Below are 15,491 nucleotides of genomic sequence, written 5' to 3'. Positions count from 1 at the left end.
TTGGTTGAGGGCAAGTGATTAATTGATTGATTGATTTTAGAGAGAGAGTGAGTGTGAGAGCGAGGGAGAAGGGTAGAGGGAGAGGGGGAGAAAGAATGAGAATCCTAAGCAGGTTTCACACTCAGCACAGAGCCCGATGAGGGGCTTAATCCCACAACAGTGAGATCATGACCTGAGCAGAAATCAAAAGTTGGACCCTTAAACAACTGAATCACCCAGGTGCCCCTGCAAGTGGTATATTTTAAAAAGTGCTAATAAAACTGATCATCTTTAATAAGATTTGGAGAAAACTTGCATCATTTTTTAAAAAAGTCTGATAAGCTGATACATCTTGAATTCGTAATGTTCTGCACCACTGAAACAGTACATCAGAGGGTTTTGAAGTTTGAATAGTTAGATAAATAGGTTATATGTACTAATTCCAAATAATAAAATATATCATGTATTTCTATGTCTTATATTTCTACTCTTTGTTTCTGGTAGATTGTGGATGGAATATTTATATAATGAAATTGTTAACTACTTATGTTCCTAAATTTGTTTATATGCACTACAGATCTTTTTAAGATCTTCAAGTGACTTCAGAAAAATACTATCTTACCTAATTCTTCAGTGATTTGTATTTAAACTAAATCCTAATTCTTACCTGTTTTTATGTCTTAATAATTTTTATTATTGTGGTGATAGTAAAGCGACTTTGGACAGCTTTAGAAAATACAATAAAGCAATGCACTAATTTACTCTCCCACCAGCACTGAATGAAAAGTATGACTAATCTTTTTATGTTAGGCAAAATACGATCATTGTTTTATTTTGGATATCTTTATTTTTTTGAACTTGAACATTTCTTCAAAAACTCATCAGCCATTTTATTCTATTTTGAGTATTGACTGTTCATATTCTTTGTGCCTTTTTTTTTCTGTTGGGATATTTTTTATCTTATTACATACAGCTTTTTATAAACTAGACTCTTAAGCCTTTGTGAAATATATATATATATATATATATATATATATATATATATATATGTGTGTGTGTGTGTGTGTATGTATATATATCACTTTCCTTTTGGTTTTTACTTTTCAATTGTGTGTAAGTAGGGGCGCCTGGGTGGCTCGGTTGGTTAAGTGTCCAACTTGGGCTCAGGTCATGAGCTCATGGTTCGTGGGTTCAAGCCCCGCCTCGGGCTCTGTGCTGATAGCTCGGAGCCTGGAGCCTGCTTTGGATTCTGTGTCTCCCTCTCTCTCTCTCTCTCTGCCCACCCACCACTCACACTCTGTCTCTCTCTTAAAAATAAATAAGCATTAAAAATTTTTTAGGGGCACCTGTGTGGCTCAGTCGGTAAGTGGCCGACTTCGGCTCAGGTCATGATCTTGCGGTCCGTGAGTTCGAGCCCCACGTGGGGCTCTGTGCTGACAGCTCAGAGCCTGGAGCCTGCTTCAGATTCTGTGTCTCCCTCTCTCTGACCCTCCCCTGTTCATGCTCAGTCTCTCCCTCTCTCAAAAATAAATAAAACATCAAAAAAAATGTTTTTTAATTAAAAAAATTGTTTTTAAATTTTGTGTAAGTATGTTTATGGAGTGCAGATGTGTAGAATATTTTATTTTTATATAACCAAATTTATCAGCCTTTTCTTTTCTGGCTTTCATGCTTAGAAAGACCATCATGGAACATGTAAATGTTCATGCAGATTTTGGTGCCTTCATGATTTCTTGGTTTCAGAATCTATTTTCATGAAAAAATATAAGGCTATCAAACTTTATTATTTTCAAATATGTGGCCAGTTATTTCAGTACCTGTTATGAAATAATGTACTTCTCTGCTACTATGAAATATAAATCTTATTAAGTACTGAATTCCTGCATATACTTAGATCTATTTATAGAATTTATATTTTTGTGCACTGAAAAAACTCATTTCTTTCTGAAGCTCATTTTTTTATTAGTGTATTCTTTTTTAATGTTTATTTATTTATTTTGTGTGAGAGAGAGAGAGAGCAAACATGAGTGGGGAGGGGCAGAGAGAGGGAGACAGAGAAACCCAAGCAGGCTCCACGCTGTCAGTGCAGAGCCTAATATGGGGCTCAATCTCACAAACTGTGAGATCATGACCTAAACTGAAATCAAGAGTCAGATGCTCAGCTGACTGAGACATCCAGGGGCCCTCATTACTGTATTATTAACAAGTACTTAATATATGGTAAGGTACACCCCTTTTACTTTCTTAAGTTTTTTAAATAAATATTTTTATCCATTGTATTTCTTCTTTTGCCTTAGTTTTAGACTCATTGGTCATATGACACTAGCACTTGTGTTGTCATTATATTCAATCAGATTAATTGCTAAGAATTAGTTTATAGATTTGAAACTTAAAAAAATTTTTTATTGTTTATTTTTGACAGAGAGACAGAGCATGAATGGGGGAGGTGCAGAGAGAGAGGGAGACATAGAATCTGAAGCAGACTCCAGGCTCTGAGGTGTCAGCACAGAGCCCCACGTGGGGCTCGAACTTACAGACCACGAGATCATGACCTGAGCTGAAGTTGGATGCTCAACTGACTGAGCCACCCAGGCGCCCCATGAAGCTTTATTTTAAATGTTTTATTTTTTTTTTTTTTTTGAGAGAGAGAGAGAGAGAGAGAGACAGAGCACAAGCAAGGGAGGGGCAGAGAGAGAGAGAGAGAGGGAGACACAGAATCTGAAGCAGGCCCCAGGCTCTGCGCTGTCAGCCTGATGCGGGGCTCGAACGCATGAACTGCGAGATCATGACCTGAGCAGAAGCCAGACACTTAACCAACTAAGCCACCCAAGCGCCCCTATAGATTTAACCTTTTAAACTTACCCTTTAATGAAGTTATTTTTCCTTATACCCCTCAGTGAAGTTTGAGGCTTCCTATATATAGGCTCCCTATTTCTTTGTTCATTCCAATGATTTTGTGAAAGTTTTTAATTGTAAGCAGAAAAGAAAAAAGTTGACTCTTGCTGAGGAAGCAGGAAAACAGTTATTCCAAATATGTTAGGTAGTTCAGTTAATCAGCAGGTGGGCTCGAGAACCAGGTTCAAGGGTAATCTTCCAAAGAAAATTATCAGACCCACCAAAGCAAGATCTGTTGAGAAAACTGTCACCACTGCCACCATCATGGGGACTCATAGTTCAGGTCACAGCTATCACCTCTGCACTAGGAATTCAAGTCTCCTTGAATTCCTCCTTTACTTCTAGAAGCACTTCCACCTCTTTCTTTATCTCAGTTGCATTGGCTAGAACTTCCAGAATCATGTGACTATTAATGATGAGTATCTTTTTCTTACTCCTGCCTTTACTGGAAAAATGTGTCACTCATTTTGGTTCACTGTTATGTATCAGTCCCTGAAAGTGTTAGAGAAGTCATCTTCAATTCGTAACACGTTAAAAGATTTGTTCTATTTCCTTTTAATTTTGTGTTTTTTTTCCCTCATCAGACATGAATTTTATCAGAAGTTTCTTGCTTAAATGATCATATGCTTTTTAAAAAAAAAATTTAACCTATGAATGTAATACAGTAATGGGTTTAAAATCTCTTGTTTCTTTCCTGTTATGTCACAAAACTGATACTTGCTCTTCTACATCTTTGTTCAGAACTAGAAGCAATTTCTTTATCACCATTAGTCTGGACAAGTCCTGGAAATATTAATAAAAATATCTTGATGGTTTTACTCTGTATCCATTTCCATTTTTATGAGTTCCCTCCTCATTTTTATATGAAATTACTTTTTCCTATTTTAGTGTTTACTTTGTTTCCCTTCTTTTTTATTTTAGATCAGGCGTTTTATGGGACCGAATTTTCCTCTGAGTACAATTTGATCCCATCACATATTTTTAATAAATCTATTGTTTTAATGTTCTTTTTGACATCTATCCTTTTAATTTCCCCTTTAAGCCAAGAATTATTTTATTTTTTTATTTTTATTTTTCTTAACGTTTATTTATTTTTGAGACAGAGAGAGACAGAGCGTGAATAGGGGAGGGGCAGAGAGAGAGGGAGACACAGAATCTGAAACAGGCTCCAGGCTCTGAGCCGTCAGCACAGAGCCGGATGCGGGGCTGGAACTCACAGACCGCGAGATCATGACCTGAGCCGAAGTCGGACGCTTAACCAACTGAGCCATCCAGGCGCCCCCCAAGAATTATTTTAAAGAATGCTTTTAATTTTTAAGTCCTTCTATTTATCAAATCTTCCAAAAACTGATTTCTAGTTTTATCACATAGAGGTAGAGAATGTGGTCTGTAGTTTGTTTTCATTTCAGCAGGAAACCTGAAGAAACCAGGAGTCAAACGTAGTAGATTCATACTGGGCATGAATGTTCTCTTTTATCTTTCTTTAAAATATTTTAAAGTAAGCTTAGTATTTGCATAAGATAGCAGATAAACTATTATTCTTTTTTTGTTTACTGATGGCAGCATCGATTTAAGCGTCTTTTATGCTCAACCTGGGTTACAGTTTGTCTCAATTAACCCAATATGCCTACTTTCATAAACTGTTAAGGATGTTTGAGTTTTTTCTTTTTTACTTTAACGTAGGAAGTTCTTTTATGCTCTCCTATATGAATGTATTATGTTACTACTCATTTATGTAAAATAATTATTTAAAGTATTACATACTTTTGTTTGCTATAATTTGGGCTTATTTTTGATACAACTTTTTTGTATGGCTGAATTCCACTTTTAATAATATTCTCTTTTGTTCGTTTCATTGTTATTTTGTAGAACATGGTTGGAGAGTGGGCCTTACCAGAAGAAATGGTTGAGAATTTACCACCCTCCAACAACAACATATTGGGTCATGTGATTCACAGATTAATTGAAAAATCTCATCCTCCTCAAGTCAAAGCAACAATACCAGAATTACCTTCATTTGCTATTAAAGGGTGCTTATTGGGGAAAACATTTAGTGGAAAAACTACTGCTCTGAAGGCTCTACAAAAAGGTAGAATTTCCTTTTTCTTTTTCTCCCCCTGCTTATTGGATTCTGTCTACATTGACTGTAGCTTCAAATGACTATGTCTGTAGGCAACATACATAAGAATCTGCTGATATAGTGAGAAACTCTGTCATCATCAAAAATTTTATAATAGACTGATCGTATAATTAATTGTCCAAGGCAGACACTTTTAAGATTTTAGAGTCATAAACTGGGACTGTCCCAAGCAAACCTGGATATTTGGATATGTTATATACTGATAGTACATAGTCTAGAGAAATACCAATTGTAAACTTTTCCTCATAGATTTTATTTACCTACCAATGAAGGAGGAAATTAATAATTTGTAACAAATACAAAAGAAATCTGCTTAAAATTATAAATGTTTTAATTCTTTACATCTGTTGAGTTCTGTCTTTTTAATGAGGATTTGGCTTTTTCTGTTGAACTCCGTTCAGCTAAAAGCATAGGTTTCCATTGGTTTAGTTCACTTTTATTCAATTACACTAATTTTTTGCTGTTTTTACTACAAAACTCAAAATTTACAGACTAGTCCATGTTAAACTAATCTAATGCAGAGAAAGGTAAGGTATCTCATTATTGAAATGTTAAAAGTACCTCCTTAAAAAGAAGCTTGACAAAAGCACAATGAGATATTACTTCACACCACTAAGATGGGTACAATAAAAAAAAAAGGAAAATAACAAGTGTTAGTGAGGAAGTGTTGCTTGGAACCCTCATACATTGCTGGTGGGAATATAAAATGGTGTAGCCATTATGGAAAGCAGTTTGGTGGTTCCTCAATAAATTAAACAAAGAATTACCATATGATCCCAACAATTCCACTAAGGAATGTATACCCCAAAGGATCGAAAACAGGTGCTCAAAATAAATCTTATGCAGGAATATTCATAGCAGCACTATTAAAAATAGTCAAAAGGTGCGAAAAAAATCCAAATGTCACCTGATGAATAGATAACAAAAATAGTATATCTACACAATGAAATATTATTTCTCAGCCATAAAAAAGGAGTGAGTACTACTAATACATGCTACAACATGAATGAACCTTGAAAACATGATGCTGAATGAAAGAAATGAGACACAAAAGGCCACATACTGTATGATCCATTGATATGAAATATCCAGAATAGGCAAACCCATAAAGACAGAAGGCAATTTACTGGTTGCGGGCACAGGAATAAGAGAGATACAGAGTGACTGACTGCTTAGTGGGTACCAGGTTTCCTCTTTGGGTGATGAAAATTTTTTGGAATGAGATAGTGGTGATCGTTAGACATGTAAATGACCTAAACACTTCTGAGGTGTATCTTTTACCATAGTTAAAATGGTTAAATTTATGTTAGGTGAATTTTACCACAATAAAAAAATAAGCAGCTTGATCCAAAAGACAATTCTAGGGAGCCCAAAAGACAGTATTATGGGGTGAAGCCAGCACGGAAGGATAATTATGTCAATTTCCTAAATGAAGTAATTAATAAAATTTTCTGCTGTACTTTAGACTTTTCTATTCAGGTACTTTCTATTGACACTCTTGTCCAAGAAGCCATCAAAGCATTTCATGACAATGAACAAGTCAGTGAGGCCCTACCAATTGAGAAAAAAGATGAAGAAAAGGCTCTACCAGTTCAGCAAGAGACGAGTAAAGAAAGCCAGGCAAGTGTGATTTTAGTTTTCTTTTCTGCTACTTATATTCTAATGGAATCTAAGAGATCTTCTAGACCAGAGGTTAACAATGTTTTCTATAAAGGTCCAGAGAGAAAGTATTTTAGGTTTTGTGGGCCAAGAGGCAAAATCAACGGTATTGCGTGGGTGTTTATATAGCAAAAGAGAAGATTCCTCCCTCCCACTCCCCCAACATACTCCGGTTGCCTGGATGGGTCCTCCAGGGTGGTTAGTCCACTTTGCACCCAGTTACCATCAGCAGGAGACAATCTTCTGAGAAGGAGCCACAGGTTGGTAAGACTGGTAAGGGGGCAAAGGGGCTGACTTGCAAGAGGTTGGAAGTGGGTGGGGTATGAGTGTTGTGGGCAGAATTCACCAAGTTACCAGCTCTCAGAGTCATATTCCACCACTGAGACCCTGACAGTGGCCAATGGTGAAGTCTTCATCGCATAAAGACCCGTGCCAGCTTTGGGTCATGGCCAAGGCAGGTGGTGGCGGGGGGGGGGGGGGGGGGATAGCAGAGAAGGGGTGAAGGGGGATACCAGACTTAGTCCCCTGGCTCACAATGCTGTTCCACGGAGGGATGCCCAGGGACTATATACAAAACAGTTGGCCAGCTGAATTTGGTCTGTGAGTAGATCTCAACCAGAGGGGTTAGTGAAGGAGGGGCAGGTCTTCTTGTGGTTTACCTGCATCACATTCCCATAAATATTGCATCTTGCTACATTATTGCATGAAGATTCTAAGGCAGGAAACAGGAGAATGTGGCCCCACCTTGAGAATCATAATGTGGTCCAGCACCCTCATTTTAAAGGAGAGACAATAGAGGTCCCAAGGATGAATTGGCTTGCTCGGGGTCAGAAGGCTTATTGATGGCTAGGCTTTGAGTGGAAACCAAGATTCTAAATCCAGTACTCTTTCCCCTACCTTATGTTGTCTCTGCAATTGAATAAACTTGCAAAGAATCTAACCCAGATCATTTGCATCAGTTGCAAAATAAATACCACTTAACCAGAAGTTATGAAAATAACTGGGAGAAGTGTGGGCTGCCTCTTATTCTGATGATAGATAATGTACATGTTTTTTCTTTATTCCCTTATGGCTATGACTGACACCTCTAGGATTGTTCTTTCTAAAATAGTGTTTCATAAACTCTACCTCTTTCTCAGGTTTCACTGTATTTTTTTTTTTAATTTTTAATGTTTGTTTATATTTAAGAGAGTTAGAGACAGAGAGTGAGCAGGAGGGGGCAGAGAGAGAGGGAGACAGAATCTGAAGCAGGCTTCAGGCTCCGAGCTGTTAGCACAGAGCCTGACGCGGGGCTCAAACTCATGAACTGTGAGATCACGACCTGAGCCGTTGTCAGATGCTTAACCGACTGAGCCACCCAGGCACCCCTCACTGTACTTTCAAAATAGCAGTTGCTGTTTTTTACATAGTAATTGAAGATCATTGGAAAGACAGAGTACACCACAGGCTACTGTGTGTTTCTATAAGAATAATCATCAATTTTACGTGTTTTTAGAAATTATTCAGTTATTCTTAATATCATTAAGGTCATAGATAAAATAGTATGAACCTTACTTATAGAAATAAAATTTTAAATGTTATTAAAATATGATAATGTTAAGATTTCCGTGTGTGTATGTATGTTTTCTCCCCAAAGGATCTACAGGATGTATCTTCAGCTTATCCAGCTTCAAATGAAGCATTGCCAGAAACAGAAGATAAAACTGTACTTAGTAAGTGAGATATCCAAACAAATCATCCATTTTTTACATTAGAGAAACAGACAGATAAATAGTAAGTGCACATGTATGTGAGCACAAACTTGCTTTCAGGGAAAGAAAAGGGAGACAAGGAGAGTTTTGCATAGTTGTCTACCTGGTCATTTAACAGAGACAGCAAGGTAAACACAGAAGTCCCCAACCCTTGTCTATAAATAGGGATAAGAGATAAGTATTACAAAGGAATCTATTTTTGCTCCTTCAGATAGTTGCTCAGTTTTGTTGTGCTTGTGATAACATCCAGGATAAATCCTCCCTCTCCCTGGCTTTGCAGGGAGACAGTATTTTATTGTTTCTTTTCGCCCAAGCAGATCTGGGTGAGTGGTAGGGTTGGGGCTCCCTGCACACTGCTGTGTTCTTCACTGGTTGAGGGAGGCTACAGGGTCTGGTCTCTTGCATCCCTGCTGAAGAGTGGTTCCCTACCTAAAGTTAAGTTGATTTCCAGCCTTGGGCAAGGCAAATAAATAGAACCTGGCTTCCAAACCTAATGAAAAGTTACCTCATTTGGGATCTGGGTTCTAGTCTTTCAGATGCTTTTTAGAAACATTGAAAGAAAACAATTTTAAGTCTTAAATATCTTTTCTAGCTGTGCTAGTGAAGGCTTGCCATATTTAATAGTTTCCTCATGTTCTAGCACACAGTTCAGATCATCCTGTGCGCACGTCATTATTGCCGTCACCACTGGACCATGTGGTGAGCATGAAGCTCTCCAAGAGCAGTTGTATTTTCCATCCTTTCAAAGGGTGTAATCTGTCCCTTATTTCAGTTATGTGTTTCTTACAAGATAATTTTGGTTGATTTTTAATCTATTATAAGTATTGTATGACATATTTTATTACAAAAGTCCAGTTAATTATAAACAGACTCTGAAAACTTGTTTTTTCCCATAGAATTCAAGTAAAAAACTCCAAAGTCTGACTTCCAGACCTTTCTACTTTGAGACATATTTATTACCTATAACTTGATAATTCAGGAAAATGAAAATTAATGAATTATCATTTTAGCAAATTTTCTTCAGAAACTTGGCTATTTTTCTGAAAAGAAAACACAAACTGTATTAAAGTATTCCTAATGATATTATTATGAGTGAGCCATAAGGGAAGGAAGGAAGTGGAAAACACCAAGCCACACAACGGCCAGGATTTTAATGTTGTGGAACAAAGATGAAGCCATTCTGTGGTGATTCTATTACTTCTTTCCTCCGAGCATCTCAGGCATGGCTGGATCCAATAACCCATCTGTCCAAAACCATGGATGATCACATACTAACATGGTTCTTAGTGGTAAATACTGGACTTTATTCTTAACACTTTTCCTATTGCTAGGTACTGAAACAAATAAAACTCCAAAAGCTGAAGAAGTCAAATCAAGTGATAGTTTCTCTGAAGTAAGTATTGTAATCTAATTTTGGCTACTAGTAGATTGAAGTATGTCATGATTCATAGTTTTTTGGTATGTCTTCAAATGGAATGAAATAGCAATGTGCTCCTTTTTTGGTTTAAAGTAATTAATATGGTAAAATAGTAACTAAATCTGAGTTACTTAATATTCTTTATATTCTTAATATTCCTTATCCCTAAAGCAGTGGAAATTGCTATTCAGTTTTGCCAGGTAAGAAAATAAGTATGTGATTTTTTTTTAATTTTAATCATATGTCAAACTTATATTTATGTGTTTTTCTTTACCACTGAATTTATTACTTCTCTTTCCTTTCCTACTCTCTTTATCTTTAAATACTTTTTTTCCCCAGAATTTCTCCTTAGACCTATTGGTGACTCTTCAGAATGTTTTATTAATCCCTGAAATACTCACAACAATTCACTCACTGTGACTTCTAATGGAAACTAGCATTTTCTTGTATAGTATTGCTTTTCTGTATGTGGAGATATCTTTTTGTCACCAAATACAATGTCCTGATTAATCAAGAAATTTTATTTCCTTTATTTTTATTATATTTAGTTACTTTTATTATGTGATTCACCTTGGGAAACAATTTTAGTTTTCAAATATTTTAATTTGAAAATTCCTTAAAGATAGAAAAAGTTTTGGAAGGATATACACCAATCTGTAAGTATGACAGCCAGTGAAGAGGGAAATGGGCCTGGAGAAAGTGATGAAGGGGAATGTATCATTTTTACTCTGTGTATTTGCAATATAAATTAACAGAAAGGCTAAGTGTATTTTTTATATTTACTTTTATTGAGTTACAAATCCTCCAAATTCCATATTCAATTCAACGCAAAGGGCATACTTTTTGTGTGTGTGTTCATTGTTGTAATTATTTGGGATGTGTCAGTGAACAGAAAAGGCAAGGTTCTTGGACCTTAAAGAGTTTACATTCTAATGCAGACAGATAACAAACCATAAACACCGAGTAAATGAATTATATGACCCATTAGATGGTAATGAGTCAGAAGGGAAGAAAATGTAGAGTGAAGTAAGGGGTCAGAAGCAAAGGGGTCAAGGCCATGGAGGTGGGGAAAGAGGGAAGGTTGCTGTATTAAATGGGATAAGCCTTCTTTGAGAAAGTGAGATCTAACCAGATTGAAAGAAGATTGAGAGAAAATTCCAAGTGCATCTGGGGAAGCATTTCAGGCAGTAAGAATAGCTGGATGGCAGCCATGAGGCAGGAAGGTGCCTGGCCAGCAAAGTAGGGTTAGAGAGATGAGCTGGAAGGGAGAAAAGTCAGGTCAGCCTTACAGGCACAATGAGGACATTTGAAGTAAACAAGGAAACTTCACAGGGTGTTGCGTAGACATCTAATATCATTTGACTTGTAAAATACTTCCTGGTGGTTGAGTTAAGAATCAGCACTAGGGAATTTTCCTGTTCGTAAAGCAGCTTTATTGGACTAGCCCTTCTACAGATAATGTTACCAATGCGGGACAAAATAGAAAAGCTAATTATTTGATGGCCAAAAGCCAACAGGAAAAAGTCAACGTGGAAGACAGGCAGGCAGCCTAAAACAGGCATGAACTGTGTGGCATTGGACCACTGAATCAAGGGAACTTCCCTGGTCAAGAGCCATACTTGTACAGGTTATCCCAGAGGCACACCATGTCTGTGTAGCACGAGAGTGGCTGGAACTCAAGCAGAAATCTTTAATAGTTTCAGTTTAAGGTATTAGAAAACGAAGGTTGGCAATGCCAGAGCCACTGAGAATTCAGAGGAAGATCTTGGCAAGGAGGGAGCCACACAGAGGAGCCTCAATATCCATACACACTTCCCCTGGATGCTTGGCTGACTCCAGAATTGCGCCAGATGATCAGTGTCTTCACCAGAGAGCATGACCATTTAATTTTTCCCCCAGACATTTGGATTCTGACTTTTAAATTAGTTGTACTCTACCACTCATTGTTTATTTTCACAGCTCACTGTGCGTGCTCAGCTTGGTGCAAAATCAGAAAAGTTGCTGAAGAAAGGAAAGAGCATTTCTGACATGTTGCTAGTTAGCATCATGGTAAATGCTATTAAGTACGTATTTTTTTAATCTACTAATATATTCTTTATCATATAGAAGTATATAAAGAATAATATAGCAGTATTTTTTATTTTTAATATGTAATCAGTACTACCCATCTACATGAGAAAACATACAGCAAGATAAAGACATGTTTTATGATTTACATGCTTATATTTCACTTCTCCCACTTTACCAGTCTTCACTCACCCAGGTGAAGGTCAGGTTCTATTCCCTCAGGAATTCAAGGAGTCATTAGATACTTGGAAAAGCCAACGGACAGATTATAGAGGGGAGAGACCCTGATTGTGTGGTCACAAGTCAGTACCCTTCCTTGTTTTATGTTTCAGGAGAAGGAAGTGGACCCAGGGACCCAAAGGCTCATCAGTGCTGGATGGGAAGGCAATGAGAAAAGGAGGTTGCACAGACAAGAAAGGAGTTCTAACAGAGAAAGAAATTAAATCATAAATTTTAATCCAAAAACCAAAATCTCAGTTTTACATAATTAGGGGTTTAGAAGAACAGAGTTTAAGTTTGTTCCCCTTTCATATGGTTTTTCAATATAAAGATCCAAAATAATAATTCTTGGAGCTCGATTCTCTATGGAGGATGTGGCACTGAAAGCAAAAACCCAAGAAATGCTCCTTACACTACAACAACTTATAATCTAATTGAGATAAAGAAGCCTCACTTGAATTTTTCTCAGTTATGAAATACAATAATTATTCATTGTATAGCGAAGTGAATGAGAGCAGAGGAGTTCAGGTTAGGCAGTTACAGCTCCATGCTGGGTCAGGCAGAGTAGGAAGAACTCTCCAGGTTGACATTGTGAGTATCCACAGTGTGGTAAGCTCAATGCTGGGTTCTTAAAATGGATCATTTCAGTTTATCCTCATAATGCCCTGTAAAGTGTGTTATCCCACGATGTGTAGAAGAGAAACAGGTTCAAACCTATGACCACAAGCTAGAAAATGCAATGCTTATTTACCTAAGTGAGGAGATCAGTTTGTTTGAAGTACATGATTCAAGACTGCGAGAGACAAAGAGTTATAGGGAGGCAAGTTGTGGCCAGTAAGTTTTAAAATTTTTTTTTTTCAACGTTTATTTATTTTTGGGACAGAGAGAGACAGAGCATGAACAGGGGAGGGGCAGAGAGAGAGGGAGACACAGAATCGGAAACAGGCTCCAGGCTCTGAGCCATCAGCCCAGAGCCCGACGTGGGGCTCGAACTCACGGACCGCGAGATCGTGACCTGGCTGAAGTCGGACGCTTAACCGACTGCGCCACCCAGGCGCCCCAAGTGGCCAGTAAGTTTTAAATACCACGTTACGGCCTCTGAAATATCTTTGGAGGGCAGCAGGGACCTACAGAAAGATTATAAGCAAAGGAGTGATTGTGGTGCATTAATAAGCCTCATCTTAGCTGTAAAGTAATAAAATTTGTGCTAAAGGAGGTTACTGTGGAGTTGAAGGAAAGGTAAAGACAAGCCTCATTGTATTTCTACTTCCAGAGTATCTATCATTTAACATGTATCTATCAAAATGTTAATGGTTTGTCCATTTTCAATTTAGTAAGATACCTGTGGATCAAGGATGGGTCTTGGATGGTTTTCCAATGACATTAAACCAAGCAAAGCTTCTGGAGGAAGCTCTCACGGGCTGCAACAGAGAGGTCCTAGAAATGGAGGAAAAGAAAGCACAAATATCCACATTGGCTGTTGATACTGAAGCCTCCAAAGAAGTTCCTCTTCCTCCTTCTGCATTTGATTTTGTCATGTTATTAGATATTTCAGATAATTCCTCACTGGATCGCATGAATGACACGATGGGTAAGCTGGATACTTTTCCCCTTTGTTTTGATATTCTTTTTTGTAACTCAAAGCTCTTTATTCATTTCTTCTTTGACTAATGGGTGAGTATTCCCATTTACAATTAGGAGTGGTAATAAGAAATCCATTTCAGATTTTCCAAAGAATTATCTAGCAGAGCACATTTGCCTCCTGCTTTAAACTGTTGCTGTTCAGCACTGTAGAGAACTAGCAGAGAATTCTATGCCAACTGCAAGCATCTCACTGAACACTTCCCTCAATTTGGCAGCTTCCCTAGCACAGAGGTGCCCTTTTTGAGACTTGCATGCATGGAGAAGCTTCTTGTGGCTGTTTAGTACATCTTGGTGGGTCACATCTAATGAATGTCATAAATCACATCTGTTCTGCAAAGCAAGGATCTGATAACTTCCTTCCCTGAGATTGTGTGTGAAGTCAGAGAAGCAGTATCAGTTGGCTGAAGTCCTCACATGGGGGGGTTGAATAGTCTTTCCAGTAGTCATGGTTTGTTTAAGTACTTTTTGTCATTAGAATGAAAATATTACTTTATTCCACAAATGAAATACGGGGAAAACACATCTTCTTGAACCTTCTCTTGTCAACTCATGAGGTATTTATTTGACCAAGGGAAAGTTACTTCATTATTCTAAACCTGAGTTTCACAATCTACATAATAAAATGCCTCATTGTAGTTTTACAGATGTGAAAGGAAAACTGACACTACTGACACCAAATTGTGGAATTCCTACACTACCCCATTCTCCAGTTCTTGGGAGACACCAAATTTTTCTACAGTTTAATTCAGTTCTGGCACTAACTACTGGTAAATTAGGGAAGACTCCACAGGTTAAGGGCTCAGCCCCATAAGACTGCCCCCAACTTCAGATTCCAATTTCAAGTAGTAGATCCCCTGGTTACCCACACTTCTGTATGATGTGGCTACAAATCAGGAGTTTCCATAACCCTTCCTCAGGGTTGAATTTGCTATAATGACCCATAAAACTCACAGAACACTTACTATTACTGGTTTATTAAAAAGGACATCATAAAGGATACAAATGAACAGCCAGATGTGCTAGGTCTGGAAGAGTCTCAGGCTCAGAAGCTTTGGTTTCCATGGTGTTTGGGTTACACTACCCTCCTGGCATGTGGATGTGTTCATCATTCCAGAAGCTCTCTGAACCCCTTAGTTTAGAGTTTTTATGGCAGTTCTAATAAACATGATGGGTTAAATCATTGGCCATTGGTGATTGATTCATCTCGCAACCCCACTCCCCTTCCTAGAAGTCTGGGGTCAAGGCTGAAAGTTCCAGCCTTCTAATCACATGGTTTGTTCCTCTGGCAACCAGGCCCCATCTTCTAAGAGTCATCTCGTTAACATTAACTCAGGTAATGTTGCAAGGGGCTTATTATGAATAAGAAAAAATGCTCCTTATACCTATCTCTCAGGAAATTACAAGCGTTTTCCAAGCTCTTTGTCAAGAGCCAGAGAAAAAGACCAAACATGTTTCTCTTATTATATCACAATATCACAGACATTAAATAAGATACATGTAAAACACTTAGGATAGTATCTGGCACATGTTAATAAACATGTAACAAATACATCAGTATGAATTATGAAAGACTTTGAAATGGACAAGAGATTATTGGGTATTCTTTCAGTAGAAAGCTAAGTATAGTCTTTTAGACCCCTTTGGACTATCTGCATCTATGGGAGTCTGTGCCTTTCATTGGCTTTGATTCAGATCTTCTATGACTCTGTAAATTATAGGA

General features: G+C 37.6%; 1 protein-coding gene across 1 annotated transcript in view; it reads left to right on the top strand.

Moving 5' to 3' along the window:
- LOC123577944 (sperm flagellar protein 2-like) overlaps positions 1-15,491 on the top strand; it is a 185,364-nt gene that overhangs the window by 62,789 nt on the left and 107,084 nt on the right. The window contains exons 11-16 of the mRNA XM_045440407.1: positions 4,744-4,963; positions 6,480-6,634; positions 8,310-8,385; positions 9,756-9,817; positions 11,801-11,904; positions 13,462-13,718. Of these exons, the coding sequence (XP_045296363.1) occupies positions 4,744-4,963; positions 6,480-6,634; positions 8,310-8,385; positions 9,756-9,817; positions 11,801-11,904; positions 13,462-13,718 (874 nt within the window). The remainder of the gene's footprint in view (positions 1-4,743; positions 4,964-6,479; positions 6,635-8,309; positions 8,386-9,755; positions 9,818-11,800; positions 11,905-13,461; positions 13,719-15,491) is intronic.

The sequence above is a fragment of the Leopardus geoffroyi genome, chromosome A1, assembly GCF_018350155.1.
Source record: "Leopardus geoffroyi isolate Oge1 chromosome A1, O.geoffroyi_Oge1_pat1.0, whole genome shotgun sequence".
Taxonomy (NCBI): domain Eukaryota; kingdom Metazoa; phylum Chordata; class Mammalia; order Carnivora; family Felidae; genus Leopardus; species Leopardus geoffroyi.
The sequence above is the reverse complement of the archived record's forward strand: the minus strand, read 5'-3'. Positions and strand labels throughout refer to the sequence as shown.